The sequence below is a fragment of the Ambystoma mexicanum genome, chromosome 3q (genome assembly GCF_040938575.1).
Source record: "Ambystoma mexicanum isolate Mex_15411 chromosome 3q, UKY_AmexF1_1, whole genome shotgun sequence".
Taxonomy (NCBI): Eukaryota; Metazoa; Chordata; class Amphibia; order Caudata; family Ambystomatidae; genus Ambystoma; species Ambystoma mexicanum.
In genome coordinates this window covers 277,622,533-277,640,023 of record NC_090926.1, presented here as the reverse complement: position 1 = coordinate 277,640,023, position 17,491 = coordinate 277,622,533, and the positions used below count along the sequence as shown (strand labels likewise).

The 17,491-nt window shown below is 45.3% G+C and overlaps 1 protein-coding gene across 2 annotated transcripts in view; it reads left to right on the top strand.

Annotated features, from left to right (window-relative positions):
* The first annotated feature begins 285 nt into the window (after positions 1 to 285).
* The window catches only part of LOC138582450 (myosin light polypeptide 6-like), a 163,111-nt gene continuing 145,905 nt past the window's right edge, over positions 286 to 17,491 (top strand). For both annotated transcript variants that reach the window (XM_069653755.1, XM_069653756.1), the window contains exon 1: positions 286 to 456. In XM_069653755.1, the coding sequence (XP_069509856.1) occupies positions 301 to 456 (156 nt within the window). In that variant the 5' untranslated portion in view covers positions 286 to 300. The remainder of the gene's footprint in view (positions 457 to 17,491) is intronic.

Genomic DNA, 17,491 nt, shown 5'->3' with positions numbered 1-17,491 from the left:
ATATTTTTCCAGCACCTCACACTGTAGCAATCCCAGGAGTGCACTGAGAACAATGCCTGGCACAGTGCTTCTCCTGAGAATATCCTACAAGCGGTGTGGGGGCTCTCTTCATCTGTGCCCCCACCTGTGCTCTCCATGTCAAGCTAAAGAAGATTTATCAGCTGCGACATCAGGCCAAGCTGGACACATATAATGCCTGGGTACATATAATGCTGGACAGAGTGTGTGCTGCCGCTGGTGACCAGCCGCTGTTGGGTCTGTATTCTGCAACCACAATACGCACAGAACCCCCTTGGCACCATGCCACCCAAGAAGGATTTTCCAGTCAAGAAACCCTTAGGAAAACCTGCGGCCAAACCCAAGGCAGCGGAACCAGCAGCTAAAGCCAAAGCTCCAGAACCAGTCCCTGTGCCAGAAATACCCAAGGAGCCGGCCATTGACCTTTCCAAGGTGGTGGTAAGTGGCGACACCTTCTTATCTTAAAGGTAGGGGCCAATAATGGGTGACTGCAAAGTTGTGGGGTCCGGAATTGGTTGTTCTATAAAAGGTGCACATGTTTGCTGGTGTACAAACGACCGAATTGGTAGAAAGGTACCCAGGCTCGCACTCCAGAACCCAGCAAAAGATAGACAGAGATCCGTGATGGCGAGTCCCTTTAATTTAACATCCCCAGGCTTACACAGAGAGAACAGGAAAAACAGCCAGACAGCGACATTCACAACTAAAGTGTTGCTTGTTCACATACAACATTTGGTAGTGTACGTGGTGATTGTCAGCTCCAACAAATATGCAGATTACTGCATAAAAAAGAAATTCCTCCGTTTGAATTCAGATCCTTTTAAATCATTTCTCAGCTGCACTATTCTTTTAAAAGAACTGCAGTTTTGAATGAATTCCGAGCTTGGATTCTTAACCGAAACTGTAAACGTCTGGTTAGAATGATGCCAAATTCTCTTGGCGAAACTTTATGATCTTCCAGAGGCGCATTGCCTACAAATGAACTGTGTGGCAAGTGTGCAGCTGTGGGAAAGCCCTGGATTTTCTCTTGTCCTGCACAGAACAGAATCCCTTGGCATGGGACACTGGAAAGCCACCATACATGATTACTGGATGTCAGACCAATGATGGGAAGAGTCAACACACCTGTGTGTCTATGCAGCGTTAAATGGAAAAGTAGAACCGATAAAGATGAACAGTATTTTCTGTAACGCAGCAGTGCAGCCCGAAGGTAACTCTATAACTATATGGTCAACAAAAGGTTTCAGTGGACTTTGTCAACTCATATGTCTGCTGTGCGACTACGAAGAAACACGTATTTTAATTGTGGGAACGTTTAATCAAATCTAACCCCGCCCCCCTAGGCCCTGTTACAGAGCTGAGCACTACTCAGGACTGCTGGCTCGGTCACCACATATACAAATTTGGTGAGCATCACAAATGCCGGAAGAAGCATTATGGCGATAAACGATCTGCTTTTTCCAGGAAACAAATGCTTATCATACTGTTTGAGGTAAAGACAAAATGTGACAACCAAACATTGTGCGCTTATAACGCCCACCCAATTAAGGTCTCTCTACCGTCCTGCGTCACGCTGGCCTCTTTCTGCCAGGGTGAGAGAGTTTAGCGGAAGCAGAACAGTACAGTAGTCTCTTAATGCCATCATGGTCTTAAAAAGTATCATCCAGGCCCAGACGCCTTGCAGGTTCATGTGGGTCAAGTGTTTCCTCCAGACAAGGTACAGTCGCTGAACACTGGCATTGAAATCTGGACAAGTGTCCACTTGACCTTGGTAACGGGCACAAAGCCATGGGTGCTATCTCGCTAAGTTGTTGGATTTCTGCCATTTTGGGTTCCAAATGATAAAATTGGGTGAAAAAACACTGATGGAGTTACATCAGCACCCACCATAATTCCGCTTTTTTATAATCTCAGGTTAGACTGCTCTGAACCTCCCTTCCAGATCTTCTCCCACACTTCTGCATGCTCCCATAGGAGTAACTTTTGTACCCCATCCCTCATTTCTCTTACTGCTAGCTCGCTGGCTCTTGGAGAGACAACAGTTGCTCTCTCGTGCCTTTACTCCTGCAAAAGTGGCGCAAAAACAGGCGAATTACTCCATTGAAGATGTAAAAGTACATTTCTAGAACCAAACTCTGCCTCATTTAACTGCTAGCACAAAAGCAGCTGTTATTCCTTTACTGCAGAAGAAATTGGGTCATTATTATCTCAATGTACGTTGCAGAAGAGCCATCTTTTCGGGTGTGTTGTGAAGATTTGAACGTGCCTGGATTGTGGGCCTAGTAGTAAAGTGACCTACAGCCACCCCTTGGGAGATCACCACATTGCTGAATCCGAATAATCTGCCTGTGACTTCAGACACTGCCTGCTGGGCTTGAAAAGAAACTGTTCCATGGAACTTGCTACAGTATTACAGCTCAAGTGGCTGAGGCAGCCGCTGTCCTATTCCAATAAACTGAGGAGGGCAAGAGGGTCCCAGTGCCACCACTTCCATGCTGGCTTCTTGTACTGACTGGATTATTTGTGCAGGGCCCTGTCGAAATGTCGACAGCCTCTAGGACCGATGCTGAATGGGTCCTATGCTGGCCCTGTAATATGTGCTCCTGCAAACTTACATCATGATCAGGCTTTAACAGCTTGTAATTTATGTTATTTTGCCCTTCTAACTATCCGTGAGATCCCCAGTAGAGCTTTGGAATGTGATCTGCTCGGAGTCGCTTAAGAAGCCACAACACACATTTGCACAGTTCCTCAGTTAATGTCTACACACTAGTGCCTATGGCCGTTTGCTTTGCTTCTGAAAAAGGGGGGGGGTGTGTGTGTTTTTTTTGGTTCACTTGTATTGTAAAACGAAGGCACATTGCAAGTGATGACATTTCTGGTTGAAGATGGGGATGGAAATGTGGGTGGCTAAAGTATGTGATGGTCTGCTGGGCTGTGGGAGAGTATTGCCAAAGACTCTATTGGATCACTGTCCAAGAAATATCTTAGAAATGGCCTTGTTAGTGTTTCTCTTTTCGTCTAAGTTCGGGTGCTCTCTGTTTTTCACCTAACCATCTCTGCTTCTAGGTTTAAGTCTGTTCCACTGCCTGGCTATCTAGCTATGTATAGCTGTTTGAGAGTGTCTGTCTATGGATGCCTGTATATCCCGCTTATCTGTCTATATCGGCCTCTGTTTATGTTTACCTCTCTGCACTTGTCTGTGCATGTACATATAGGTCTACCAGTGCCATCTTGTTTGTTTTGCGTGTCTGACTGACAGTGATTGTTTGTTGGCCTGTCCTGTTGCCTTTCGGTATGTCAGTCATTGCCTATGTTGGTCTGCTACTGGCTAAGGTTGTCAATTTCTCCTCCCTCCTGTCAATCTGTATGCCTAGCTGTGTTTGGCGATCAGTTCTGCTCTATTTGTGGTTGTGCTTGTTGGTGTGTTCTGCCGCCTGTCCCTCGCTTTGTTTTTGGGTCTGCCCGGTTGGCTAAAGCTGTTGTGTCCAGAGGTCTGTCTAGTTGAGGGTGTGTGTGCCAGTTGGTTTGCATGTCTTTGGCTGAGTTTGTCAGACTGTTTGGTTTCTAGCCAATCTGCCGGTCTATCTGTGGATGCATTTGTCAGCCTGTTCTGCTGCCTCTCAGTAAGCCCGTCTGTCACCATTTATTCAGAGTATCCCATTTGGTGAAAGGTTGAGGGCGAGGCAGAAGTGTAGTAAAGAAAATAATGTATAAGCAGGGGAGTAGACTCGTAGCCAGGGGATGCAGAAAATTAGAGTTCAAACAAAAGGTATTGAAAATCAGGAAAGATGATAGTCAACAACTTACTATGCAGAAAACTGTGAATTAAAAAAAACCTCCAAGGATGATGTGTGACTGATTACTTGACATATTAATGACCATAGTATCATTAGGAGGGTTCTTCTCAAACATTAGAAGATATTGTTATCAGAGTCCGATCTTTCAACATAACTTAAACAATAACCATCTGTTACTTTTAGAAAAATCAAGAAGTGTGAAAAAAAATGTTATTTCATAAATACGGTTTTTAGTTGTGGCCACTGTAACACATGTACTTAAATGGCCCACTTTGACGAGTCCAGGACTTATTCCCTAAGAACAAGTAAAGAAAATGGGGGTGCTCTTTGACAGCAAATTCACCCTCCAACCTGAAGTCAACTTAACAACACAAATATTCCCTTTCCCATTGCACATCTGAAGGAAATTCATCTCGGATATGGATATGAATCACAACATTGATTTAAACAGGCCCCAATGTTCCCACATTTAGGCTATTGTAATAACTGTGACATAGTCCCCTGCCTGTGCCTAAGCATGGTCCCAGAGGTTGGGTGCCGCCGCCACCAACCTGTGATGCTCGGCCCAAAGAAGGTGCAAGGGATGGTTCCATGTGTTAATATCCCAGCAAAAATATCACCATACAAGAATGGCACTGTTTTTTGCAGCAATATTAATCCATGGAACCTGCGGGGGACACCCCCGCAACCTCCATATTTTTTTAAAGGGAGCGGGGCACACCCCGCAAGCCCTGCTCCCATTTACCCCATAAATTCTCCCCACCAATAATATCGCATATGGCCATTCCTGACAACCACACATATGGTGATATTATTGGTGGGGATAATATGACCTGATACCCAAGGGATTCCATGGACCACTCCGCCATGCTTTGTACTAAGGTAGAGGATTGTCAGTAACAGGATACCCTTGGCTATGTTTCGACTTAAAGGAATTCTCATGGGTACAGCAAACCTCTCCTTTAGTATCCTTTTGGGTCATTCTAACTGGGGAAAACCTATGAGCGGGTTCTAGGACCTTGTGAACTCTGTAGCGATTTGCCAGTGGCATCCAAGCAGAGCTTACACCATCACGCCCAGTTTGCAGGAAAGAGAACAGCAGTGTGCTCGGCAGCATCTGGAAAGCACAGCTAGTTTTCAAATGGTGGCTGGCTTGGTCCATTTTGCTGTGCACTGCAGTGGAATTCCATTACTTCCAGGTAGGATCAAATTCCGAGAACCTCTCTTCCATCAGCAGCACAGAGATGTCCACACCTACGATTGAGATGGTCCAAGCAGAGGGGCTATGTCCCTATAAAGGTAACGGGCAGTTGGGGGGGGGGGGGGGGGTGTGTGTGTGTGTGTGTGTGTGTGTGTGTGTGTGTGTGTGTGTGTGTGTGTGTGTGTGTGTATATGTATATATACTTATATGTATATGTATATACTTGAAGATTGAGCGTCTGAGGTGGCTGGAGGTGAAGATAAGTGGAGGCGCATACATTGACAGCTGAGGTAGAGACTCGGACAATAATTGAAGAAGAGGCTGAGATGGTGGCAAGGAGGAGTAGGAGAGAATGGGAGAAGGTACAAGAGATTAAGGCAAGATGGAAGGTGGGAGATAGGGGTAAAGGAAGGGGAAATATCCTAGAAAAGCCAGGTTGAGGAGAGAGGAAGGGCGGCCAGAGGAACAGCAGGAAGGATGTGAAGTGGGAAAAAAGGAGGTTGGAGGATATATCAGAGAGAGAGAGAGAAGGTTGCAAGAAAAAAACGAAGAGGAGGTTGGAGGGACATTGGAGAGAGAGGGAGGGGGTGGAGGCGATCTGAGAGAGAAGGGAGGATGGAAGGAAACTATCAGGGAGAGGTTGGATGAGTTATTGGTGAGAGGCAGGAGATTAAAAGGCAACATCAGGCAGAGAGTAGGTGAAACACTGAAGGGGAGTTGGAAAATGAGGATTCAAAGTTGGCTAAAATGAATGCTACAAAGGCTGAGCACGGGTAGTGTGGAGGTAGACGTATGTAGCAAAGAGTTGAGTTACATGAGGAGAGACATGTTGGAGAGGAGAGGATAGGAGGTGCAAGAACGTTCCCCACAGGCATGAAAATGTGGCAACCCTTTGAAGAGGAAACTGAGGAAAGGGCATTGAGGAAGAGTGAGGTATTAAAAGAAGCTAGAGAAAAGCCTCTAGACTCACCAACCAGTCTTGGGGTTTTGGACACTGTTACCCTTCCTGAGCTTCTACCCTTCACCAGGTCTAACATGTGAGTGCACAGGGGCATAGAGACTCAGGAAAAGAGAACCCCCCCTCACCCACCACCAGTCCAGAGGAGAAGAAGCAGAGGACCAGTGACCGTGAACACAGAAGAAAAGAAAGAAGTGTGGGGGGGCACTTAAAAACCCCACTGCGAGTGACTGATGTTGAAAGGGGACCTGGATAGAACTTCACAAACTAAAACACTTGAACTATTACAAGAGGAACCATCCTGATGTTGTCACTAAAGGTTTACGTTGTATTTTTCCTTATTTGTCCCTACCTTTGTCTAGCCCTAATAAACCTTTGCAGGATTATAACTTTTTGTGTCTGTTGTTGGTCCTAGTCGGTTTCATGACACGGGCCATTTCCTGGTCTAAACAAATATTAATTGCAGCAAATCCAATGCATCCAAAATTAAGCAGCTAAACTTAGCATTGGCCTCAAACTACCTGATCACATTTACAAGGTTTGAAATTCCTCAAATGGCTATAGATTGTTAAAAAGATCATACACACGGCTATGTGGTTAATCTTTCGTGTCCTTGAAAGACAGTGCCCCTTCTCCTTGAATAACTTAATGAAAAGATAGACCTTTGAGATAACCATCTTAACAACAATCTAATGACACTGCGGTTCAACAGCTAAAAACATTGTGGAAGTTTGCTTGCAACATTAGAAGGCAAACCTGAAAAAGAGCCAGAGCTACAGGAGATCCAGCGATATCTCAAATCTTGGCTTGCGGAATAGACCTCCTATGTATGTTTTTGGAAAAGTCACAAAATAGTCAATCTCCAGAAATCGCCTATACTGATAGCACAGAGCTGGGCCCGACTCCACCCCTGTGCAGGGTGAATGGGTGGGGTTGGTCAAATTTCACTATCGCCAGTACACCCCAGACTGGTATGCCGACCTCGTGTCGTAACCTCCTATTTTTGGAAAAAGTACAAAATCGTCACTCTCCCGAAATCACCTATACTGATAGCACAGAGCTGGGCCCGACTCCACCCCTGTGCAGGTCGAATCGGTGGGGTTGGTCAGATTTCACCATCACCAGTACACCCCAGACTGGTATGCCAACCTCGGGCCATCATTTCAGCCCACCAACTGTTGTGGGGCTGGAGCCAACAATCGCAAAATCGTCAATCAGCCGAAACGACCTACACTGATAGCATAGGGCCGTACCCCGCCATGTGCAGGGCGAACCAGTGGGGTTGGTTCAATTTCACTATCGCCAGCACACCGCAGACTGGTATGCTGACCTTGGGCCAAAAATTCAGTCCACCAACTGTTATGGGGCTGGAGCCAACCGCAAACATACAAACACACTTTCACAAAAATATAAATAGATATACAAGTATAAATTGGTTAACGGTATGTTTACATTTAATTGTATTAAGTAACTTTTTTTTAATTATCTGACTTGGTATTTAACTAGCAATTGGGCTGTACAGTTTTAGTCTACTGGGCAGGCCTTGTCTTTTACATGGTTCATGTGTGTACTGTTTCCTGTCTGTCAATCTGTCTGACTGAGGCTGACTGTGGTGGTCCTGTTTCCTGTCATTTTGTCTGTAGATGTGTTGGCCAGTCTTCCTTGCTGCTCGTCTGTCTTCCTATTCACCCTGTGGCTATTTGTCCGATTGACTCTGTCCCTTTGTTAATTTGTTTGCTGCTGTGTTTATATGTCTTGATGTCTATCAGATAGCACTTGTTGTATTTGTCTGTCTGCCTTTCTGTGCTAGTAGATGCTTCCTTCCAACCAATCCCTCTGCAACTGCTTTTGTCAGTTTATCCTGCTGTTTTTCAGTCAAGCTGTGTGCAGTGCCCAATGTTTGTTGATTTGCCCCACTGGCTGTGAGTCACTCAGTGAGTCTGTCAGTCTGTTTTCTTTGGTCTAAGCAGTTTCTTTGTCGTGCTCTGTGTCTGTCTGTCTGTCTGTAGACATTTCTGTCTGTCTGCCCCACTGCCCATCAGTTTATTCATGGCTGCTTGTCAGTCAATCCATTCAAGTTTCGGTTTGTTCAGTAAGTTAGCCTGTGGCTATTTTGTATATCTCGATGCTGATTGGTCAGTCTGTGGTAGTGGTTGTAAACCTATCTGTGAATGTTTATCAGTCAGTCCTGTGGGCTGTTAGACTTATTGCATGTGTTTTCTAATTCTACCTGTGGGTGACTTTGTTGGACTGTTAAGCTTTTAGGCCAGCAATGTGTGTATGGCTGTGTTTTTAGTTGGTCTTGCTGCCTCAGAATTAGTCTGTGCTTAAATGTGTAAATTTGTATTGCTGATTGCCAATCAGTCTGTTATTCTGGGTTTGTTGGTCTATCCTGTTTTTGGTTAGTCTATGGCTGTGTTTTTCATTATGTGCTTGCTTGTGTGAATTGTTCTTAATTTGCCTCTTTGGGTTTCTGTTCTGCTGCAGGGCTGTCGGTCCACAACAGTGTGTATCTGTGCTTCTACCGGCTAGCCAGTCTGCCTGTGATTGTACTTGCTAGTAGGTCCCTTTTTCTGTCTGACAATGTGTGATGTTCCTTATCAATCAGTTTGTTACCTGTCTGTGGCTTTGTTTGTCTGATCTTCTGCTTGTCAGCTCAGCGAGCTTGTCTCCCTTGACATGCGATTATCTGTTTGTGGCATTCATTTGTCCGTCTTTGTGGCCATTTCACACTTTACACAGGCCTCAGGTGTTGGCAGCTCTTGTTCAATGGCTTTGCGCATCTCTCACCCGAGGGTGTGGACGGAAGTAGAGCAAATGGACAACACCAGGCCTGTCGCAAGAGCCTGTGTGTGAATGGGTAACCGGAAGGTAGGGCATCAGAGACTAGAGAAGAAGGTTGGGTGCCCTTCCACTTCCCTCTCCCTATCCCCCAGGCATCTCCTTTGTGCTTCAGGGCATTTAGGTCTTGTTCTTGCTGTTGGTATTTGGAACATTATTTTGCTGGATTCAGTGAGAATTACCTCAGATCATTTAGTCTAAGTGAGTCACAAGGTTCACAGGTTTTTCAAACCTCATTAACATGATCTCATGTTTCTTTATCAACTAGATTTCAACCATTTTGTGACCCTGCTAGGTATCGTTATTAGTAACTTGGAGATGACTTGTAACGTTACAATCTAAAACCACCAGTTGGCAACATCACAGCTTTCTGCACAGCCTGCTGATATCCCGACCCACAGGTTTGAGGAATCCGGGGCTAGCCTAACCTAAGCCCGGAACATAGCCCAGTGGTAAACGCATGAATGAACATAGCTTCTGGCAGTAGGTCTATGGAAAAACTAATGAATGATTGACTGACCACCAATCACAGATGAGGCTATGCATCCATGATGTGGGGTGTAACTAAGTGAACTTACCTGCTCTGAGGCTGCATATTTCACTCGCTGCATATTTCACCCGCAGGATCATATATTTGATCTGGAAGGGGAAGGTTCATGACTGACCTAATGGAATTATAGTACCTGACCTGAGAATTCTCTATAACCTGGTCTGAGCTGGGTTGTGGATCTCCGAGTGGTATCCATTTGTGTTTTAGGGAGCAGATGGGGACTTCATGAGGGTCAGTGGAAGAGGGGGTTTCGACAGGAAGTGAGAATTACCTAAAGCAGTATCCAAGCCTGACATGAAGGCATATAGCGATAAGAACTGGATTTGTTGGGTACATTTCTTACCCAAGGTCATTTCTGTCTTGGGGAAACCTGCAGCAATAAATATCTGACCCTGGCAGGGCCAGGGGAGAGGCCGGGTTAGCAATGCAGCCACTATATGAAGCAACTCTGTGGGCTGCACTGGTGTACAGTTCTGAGATCATTCACATGTCTATGATTATTGGCACTTTAAAATATCAGATATCCTCCAATTATTGCCTGCAGTAGCTACATGTTCATTTTAGGTCCAGAGGCCCCTTGTCAAAGACACCTAGATGATATTAATCTAGATATCTACGAATAAGATATAATGAAATGTGAGCATGCACCTGTCAACTTGTCACCCTTCATCTGAGACTATGCTGCAATATTCGAGCATTCTGTTCAAAACAAATAACTTCTTGGAACATGTTAGCTGCTGCAATATGGGCACAGAACACGCCCCCTTCTTTCGTTTCTGAAATGCTATTTGTTTTCAGCAGCTACTCAAATGGTTATATTCTTTTTATTCTTGCCAGTGGAGATATCAAAGTAGATGAATTTGCACTGAGCAATCTCAAAGAATAAGCAACCCCTCACCCCCCAAAATGAAGTACTCCTACGGCTGTTTTCCAGGTAATATTTTGAAGTGGTAGGACAGCAAAAAGATTTTTAGGCTGTAAAAAAGTAATTTACCAGGTAAGTATTATGTTGGTGTTTAAATATATTTTTGAACTCTAACTCCATATTTTTGGCACAAAACAATACATGCACATTAAAAGGGGCAGTTTTACTGAGAGGTTCTTCTTCCCAATATTAGAGTGTCTTCCTGTGGAGCTGCGCTGCTGGTGCCACTGATCTGAACATATGCATCGATCTGTGTGAGTGGATGCGGGGCCAAGCCGCTATATGGCTGCCATTTCCTGTATTCTGTTGGAATTATTTCATAGCCATATGTCTGTTTATTGGGTGTATTCTCTTGCTTTAGAGACAGAAAAGTGGCTTACCTTTAAGGGTGATCGTTAGCATTTTCTGGGCACAGTCTAGTACCAACTTCACTTGTGACCGATGCACGGCACCTTTGTCAGTAGCAATTACACATCTCCAAACTTCCTTTTTCTACATATAATGTACATTTCTTTAATTTGCCATGCGTCATGCTCTTAAATATTTAAAAGCTCAATCAACATTCCAGAGCAGTCCTATAATGTTACCAGAGTAGACCAAGATGACATCCTACTAAAGACCCACAAGTTAAACAAGAAACTCTACAAAACAAAATGACATTGGCAAAACACTGAAATTTGAAAGTTGCTCTGCACGTATCGAATACATAGCTTTTTGTTGAGGACCCCCACTGGACTGGGCCCAGATTTTCTGGGGATCTGCACAGAGGCATGCCGGGCCTCCCCTCAAGTACAAACGTCTCTATCCACTACATGGACTTGTGGGTGGTAATGTTGCTCAACAGGTGGGGAAGCAGTGAGAGGAGGAATCGGAAGCTCCAGCAGAATAGGAATCGATCTTGGTTCTTCAACTATCTTCAGAAAGGGATCCCTGCCTCTCTTGATCTGGTGCATTGCCCCATTTGTACGAAGCTGCAGCCATCTCATGCTCCCAGTGTGGGCATCTGCTCCCTCACAATCCATTCTTTCATAAGTCTATGGTAAACGTTCCATGCCCTCTAGAGGCACACAGATCATTCAATCAAGGCAGAACAAAAGAGGTTCCCAAGGTTGGGTATTGGATACCCAAGTGAATATCACTTCATGTGGGTTCTATCATGTACACTTAGGATATGATATGGCATTTATAACGTTTCAAGGCGTGATACTTCAGTTATACAGTGAGCTAATTCCCAATCTAAAATCTTGTCCTTGTGTGCTGTTCCTCATCCCATACCCAGCCCCAATTATGAACCATGGATCCAGCCTCCACTGTCTCCTAAAATCATGTATTACTCAGTACGAGCTCAAAAGGAACCTTCTTCACAGTCAAGTCAATTGTAGATCTGAATTCTACATAGTGGCTTGTTACTATTTGAGGTAAGGTCATGACTCCCTTACCTACACATTCCCACAATCAAAACCTTACAGTGGATGCCCTCTACAGATCCTCTAGCACTCTACAAGCTGATTAGCAAACTGAATCTTGCAATATTATTTCACCTCTATTAATCTGCTTTTAAAAGCTGCATTGCATACTTAGCCCTCCTTGATTGTTACCAAGTTATGAGCTGTGCACAAATCCATTTGGGAGAAAATGGTTACTCCTTGCGAATACACCAAACAAATGCTCTCCTGTCAATAATAAAGTGTGACTCTTTGATGATAACCTGGCACAACCCTCTAGATGGGGGTGGGGGTGGGTCGAGGAAATGTCGTTTTTTTGCTTTTTGTAGGGTGCCTAACAAAAAGATTGCTTTTTTTCGGGCCGATTTTAGGCGGCTTACAAAAAGCGAAAAACCGGCATTCCCTCGACCCACCACCCCGACCCCTACCGCCCACCGCCCTCCCGCCCACCACCGTGATTTATTCAAAATTGGGGGGTTTCACCCCCGCCCTCAGCCCCCTGCCTCCTTCCCCTCCCCCAACCCAAACATACACACACACATACCAGACACACGCAAACACACCAGTCTCCCTCGATGGCACTTGAGGCCAGGGCTGGACTGGGAACTAAAAGAGGCCCTGGAAATAATTACACATAATTGACACATTTTCAGCAAGCCCAATGATTTTCCTATGAGAAAATTTGGAAATACCTCAGAAAAGAGGCCCAGGGTACAGAGGCCCACCGGGAAATCTCCAGAGTTCCCTAAAGGCCAGTCCACCCCTGCTTGAGGCTCCTGCCGTGGCTGCCAGACCCTGTGCGCACTCACGTGCGGCAGGGGCGTGACAGTTTGATTTAGAAAGACCGCTCAGTTCGGTCATGGAGCAGTCTTTCTAAATCGTTTTTTTTCCTCAAAATCGATATTTTAAAAAAGGTCTATTGACCTAATACCAATAAACTATTTGAATGGCTTTTGTTAAAATGAAAGATTAAACATTACAATGAGAAACATTTTCCATGAATCATAACATAATTATAAGGTAGGTATGGCTGTTAATATTTTACTCTGTTAAGGATTTGCACATCAACATAGTCACATTAGTCGCATGAATCCCAGCTTCGGTTACTCCAAACACCTTCTCTTCCTTTTGTGAATGGTCACACATTATTTCCTTCCTCCACAGTATCACTAGCCACACTTCAATGAGGAAGCCACACTTCCTCGCCACTTTCAGGCTACCCTCGGCCTCCTCCTCTCCTTCCCTCATCTCTGACTGTCTGTCTGCTATCCAGGAATGGTGTGTCGCCAATGACCTACCTCTGCCTTAATGCCAGTAAGACTGAGATTCTACTCATAGGCTCACCCACTCCCTCCTTCCCTGCAGCTCTCTGGCCAGCCTCTCTTGACCCTCTTCCTGCTCCTACCTGCAAGGCAAAAAACCTCGGGGTCATCTTCGACTCCACACTCTCCTTCTCTCCTCATATATCCGACGTCTCTAAGAAGTGACACTACCAGCTGCACCTCCTCAAAGGTATTCTTCCCTTCCTCTCCTTCCCCCAGAAGCTCACTGTCTCCCGAGCCCTGGGTCTCTCGAAGCTGGACTACTGTAACAGCCTCTATCTTAATCTGCCTGCCTCCACTCTCCGCCCTCTGCAACTCATCCAGAACAGAACTGCGAGACTTGTCCTTGGCCTCAAGCCCAGGGACCGTATCTCTCCAGGACTGAAATCTCTACACTGGCTCCCAGTGGCTGCGAGGATTAAGTTCAAAACCCTCTGCATTGTCCACAAGGCCTTCTGGGGCCTGGGGCCTAAATACCTTCAACTCGCTCTTCCTAAATATCTTCCTTCCCGAGCCCTTCGCTCATCCGTCTCCAACTCCCTCAGGGTCAGCTGCTTCTCGGAGCAACAAGCTGGGGGTAGATCTCTCTCCGCGGCAGGGGCCTCCCTCTGGAACAGCCTTCCTGCCTCCCTGAAACTTGAGGAGAACCATCTCCGGTTCCGGAAGCACCTCAAAACCTTCCTCTTTGCTTCTGCTTTCTCTCTCCCTCTCCCCTGCTAAATTCTTCACTGAAACTGCACTGACTCTGCAACTGGGCCACTCTCACCGACCTCGGTCCTGGGCCCAGCCACTCTCCACTTGCACTGCCTCCCTGGCAACCTCTGCACTGCGGGACTGTCTCTGTATCCCTACAGCCCCCCCTTCCCAGCACTTGCCTGCACTTACCTTGCACTTGCCACCAGCTGGCCCTATGTATTTATTTTATTCTACTTCCCTTGTACTGCACTTCCCCCCTCCCCTTCCCCTTGCACTTTTTCCCTTCCCCCTACCCCTGCACTTGCGCGATCTAAATGGCACCTGGCCTAGTAGGATCGTTGTCTGTCTTCCACTTGTTCCCCCCCTCCCTGCCTCATCGCGCCTTGAAACACTTGTGTATAGGCGCGTTACAAATGCCATATCATATCATATATCATATCACCAATAGGACTCTAAATATCAATCAATAACAATTGTTCTGAGATGGCTGCCCATGTGCCCACCTTTTGGCGGAAGTTCATGGGTGCTACATCAATACTTTTGAAAAAAATATCAGATAGAGACACAAACTCAGGAGTCAGTAAGGAATATTAGTACAGATCGGACAGTAAACAATGACCTTCACAGGCCCAGCAAATTGTATTTCAAAGGCCTTATTTGGTAGAACAGGGATGACAATTTCGAACAGATATGGTTTACAGTAACACTTTTCCAGGTGGCAGAGGCATTCTCATGAAGGGGACCTGTAAAATACCACAAACATGAGCACAATTGGTGATTCCATTATGATGGTGTAAAAAGGTGTGACATATACCAGACAAAACAAAACAGACAGAAAACATATATATATATATATATATATATATATAAGAAAACAGGTGATTTACAAAGGTAACATTAACCTAAGGGGACAAGTGCTTCAAACTAAAGCTGTGTACTACTTAAATATACATAATTACATTATTATGCATCACTGGAGGCAGTGGTGCTGTCGGGTAGGGAGGATGTTGGAAAGGGTAGGGGAGCCCCCATTTTGCAAGTAAGGGAAGTATAAGCCAAGCTTTAAAGAGATCTACAGTTGGGATGGCCTTGATTGTGATGGGCAGTGGGTTCCAGTAGAGCGGGGCAAGTAGGGAGAAAGAGCGGAGACGAGAAGAGACACCTGGAGGGTATGGGACTGTGACGTTGGGTGCAGAGGAGAATCGGAGGGAACGAGATAGTGAGTAAACTGAGATACAATCATGCAGCTACTGAGGAGCAAGACCATTGATCGCTTAGGAAAAGGAACTTGAAAAGAGAGCCAACCTCCATGTTGGCGGTTGCTAGAGGATCTGAGTAGGTTGTAGAGAGTGGCGGTAGCAAAGTTTAGGGCTTTGTCTAGTGGGAGCAAAGAGTAGAAAGGAAGGCCAAGGCGTAGACCTCAGCAGTAGTCAAGTTTGCTGAGCATGTGAGTTGAGATTAGGGTTTTTGTAGAGTGGTGAGAAAAGGATGTATTTTCCAAATGTTGAGGAATTTAATACAAGCAGCAGGGGCAGCAGTGGTAGTGATGGATTGTTGCTTTCGTAGTTCGCTATCAAAGAGAACCCCAAGATTGCTATCCTTGGTTGAGAGAGCAAGAATGTCACGCGGGAAGGAGATACGAAAGGGGAGGGCAGGGATGGCAGTGGAAGTCAGGAGAAAGATTACTTCTGTTTTTGAAGAGTTCAGCCTCAGTCAACCGATGGCCGTCCAGTGATGAATTGCAATATGACAGTTCGTAATCTGTTGATGGCTGGTGTGCAGAAAGGAAATTAGAATATTATTTGAGTCTCATTAGCAAAAAGGTGATAGTGAAAGCCAAAGGATGAGATAAGACTTCCTAGGGCAGAGGCATAACGAATGAAGAGCAGAGGTCCAAGGACTGATCCATGGGGGACGCTGACAGGGGGAGGGGTGGGGTCAGAGGTTTTCGAGAACGAAGAGCTTTTAAAGGATCGACCTCAAGGTAGCAGGTGATCCAGGCAATAGCAGATTTGCAAAAACCCAAGGTCCTGGGGAATAAAGGAAAGAGGATTAGTCAACGGTGTCGAAAGTGGCGGAAAAGTTCAAAATGATGAGAACAGAAGAGAATTTGGATGTCTTCAAAAGCTTGCTTTCTCAATATCAACATATTCCTTGAATATCACCTGTTGGATATATTGATATAGAGGAAAAGAAAGAACATCATTGTCCCCATTTTCTTTTGAAAAGGGGTAGAGCACATTTTCAATTGCTATAATCCAGGGACTCTTCAATGGCTCTGGTTATATCTGGCCCAGTAATCTTGGCCTGCGTCTGTCCCATAGGACTCACCCTCTTGGTTCTGCATAAGAGCAAGATGAGCAATCTCCTCGATCATGGGAGATCTTGGATGCCGGAGTATAACAACCTTGCTATTTTACCACAGTGGACATAGCTTTCAGGACCAACACAACTTTTCCCAACTGATACATTGGGAAGTGCTCCAAAGCAGTGTTCTTCCTAGATAGAGACCCACATGTAGGGAATGCTAATGTATCTTTGTCTTATGTCCAGTAACCATCACATTCTTTTGATTAGCAAACCCATTGGACAGCATGTGTAAGGGCCGGCTGCTGCGGGCTTGAGAACGTTTAACTCCTCTAATACTCTAACCTGCGGAAACAGGAGAAGGACACAGAAATCCCCCGAGTTCTTAGGAGATACAGGAATTTCTAAGCCAAGGATGATTTATAAGGTATAGTAACATGCCGGTGTGCTTTAGATATTACAAGAGATTGCTTCCACCCACCACCTTTTTAATGAGAATGGCAGCTGCCTTGAGTATATAAATGTACACTATAACCTGGTTACATGTATCCATGGAATGAGATATTACAAAGAGCACTTAAACAATGTATATAAAGGGGTCACTATCTTGTGTGTAGAACGGCAAGGCTGGAATTAATAACCCAGCAAGGCTGCTTCACATAACCTTACGATGGACGCAAGCGGTAGCCCAGGGGGGCTACTTAATTAGGAAAATAAGGAGTATAAGGGGAAAGCTTATGTGTTATAAGACACCAACACTGAAATTATCATTAATCATTCTCTGTATGAAAAATAGTACCTCTCAAATGCACGTCCCCAAACAAGCATGAATTATGGACCATCAGTGTTACAAAATATGCTGTGGCAAGGGTTTGCCTCACGATAAAATGGAAGACGCAGACTCCCACCCCACCCACACACCCTCTGTCCAAGAGCATGTGGGCCCAAAAGGCCAAAGAGATTTATGAGATGGCACAGGGGTGCTCCACGACTTCACCCCGGGAAGAGAAATGGAATGGTTACCCTTCCTCAACGTTTACAAGTAACTCGCTCCTGTGTGGCACTCCGGCCTCGTCGCCGATCACCACGGTTAACAGCTCGTATCCTAGTCCTGTCAAGTCTCCGAGGGGGTGTGGGAGGAGGATAGGGGTTTTCATGGTTTAAAAGGACATATGCATTATTCAGATTATGTGCTTCAGTAATGGACCATGTTCACTCATTCCAGGTTGGGAGGTGGCTAACGCAGTGAATGACACCAAACTGATTTGTACTATTTATTTCAAAATGTTTAATAAAGAAAGAATAAAAAAATAAAGATATGCTATAGCAAATAACAAGAAGCATCAGAATTGCGATGTGCTGGAATACTCAGATGGCCAGAAAGTCTGAGATTGCCCATAGTGCAAATGTTAATCTTTACCTCAAAGC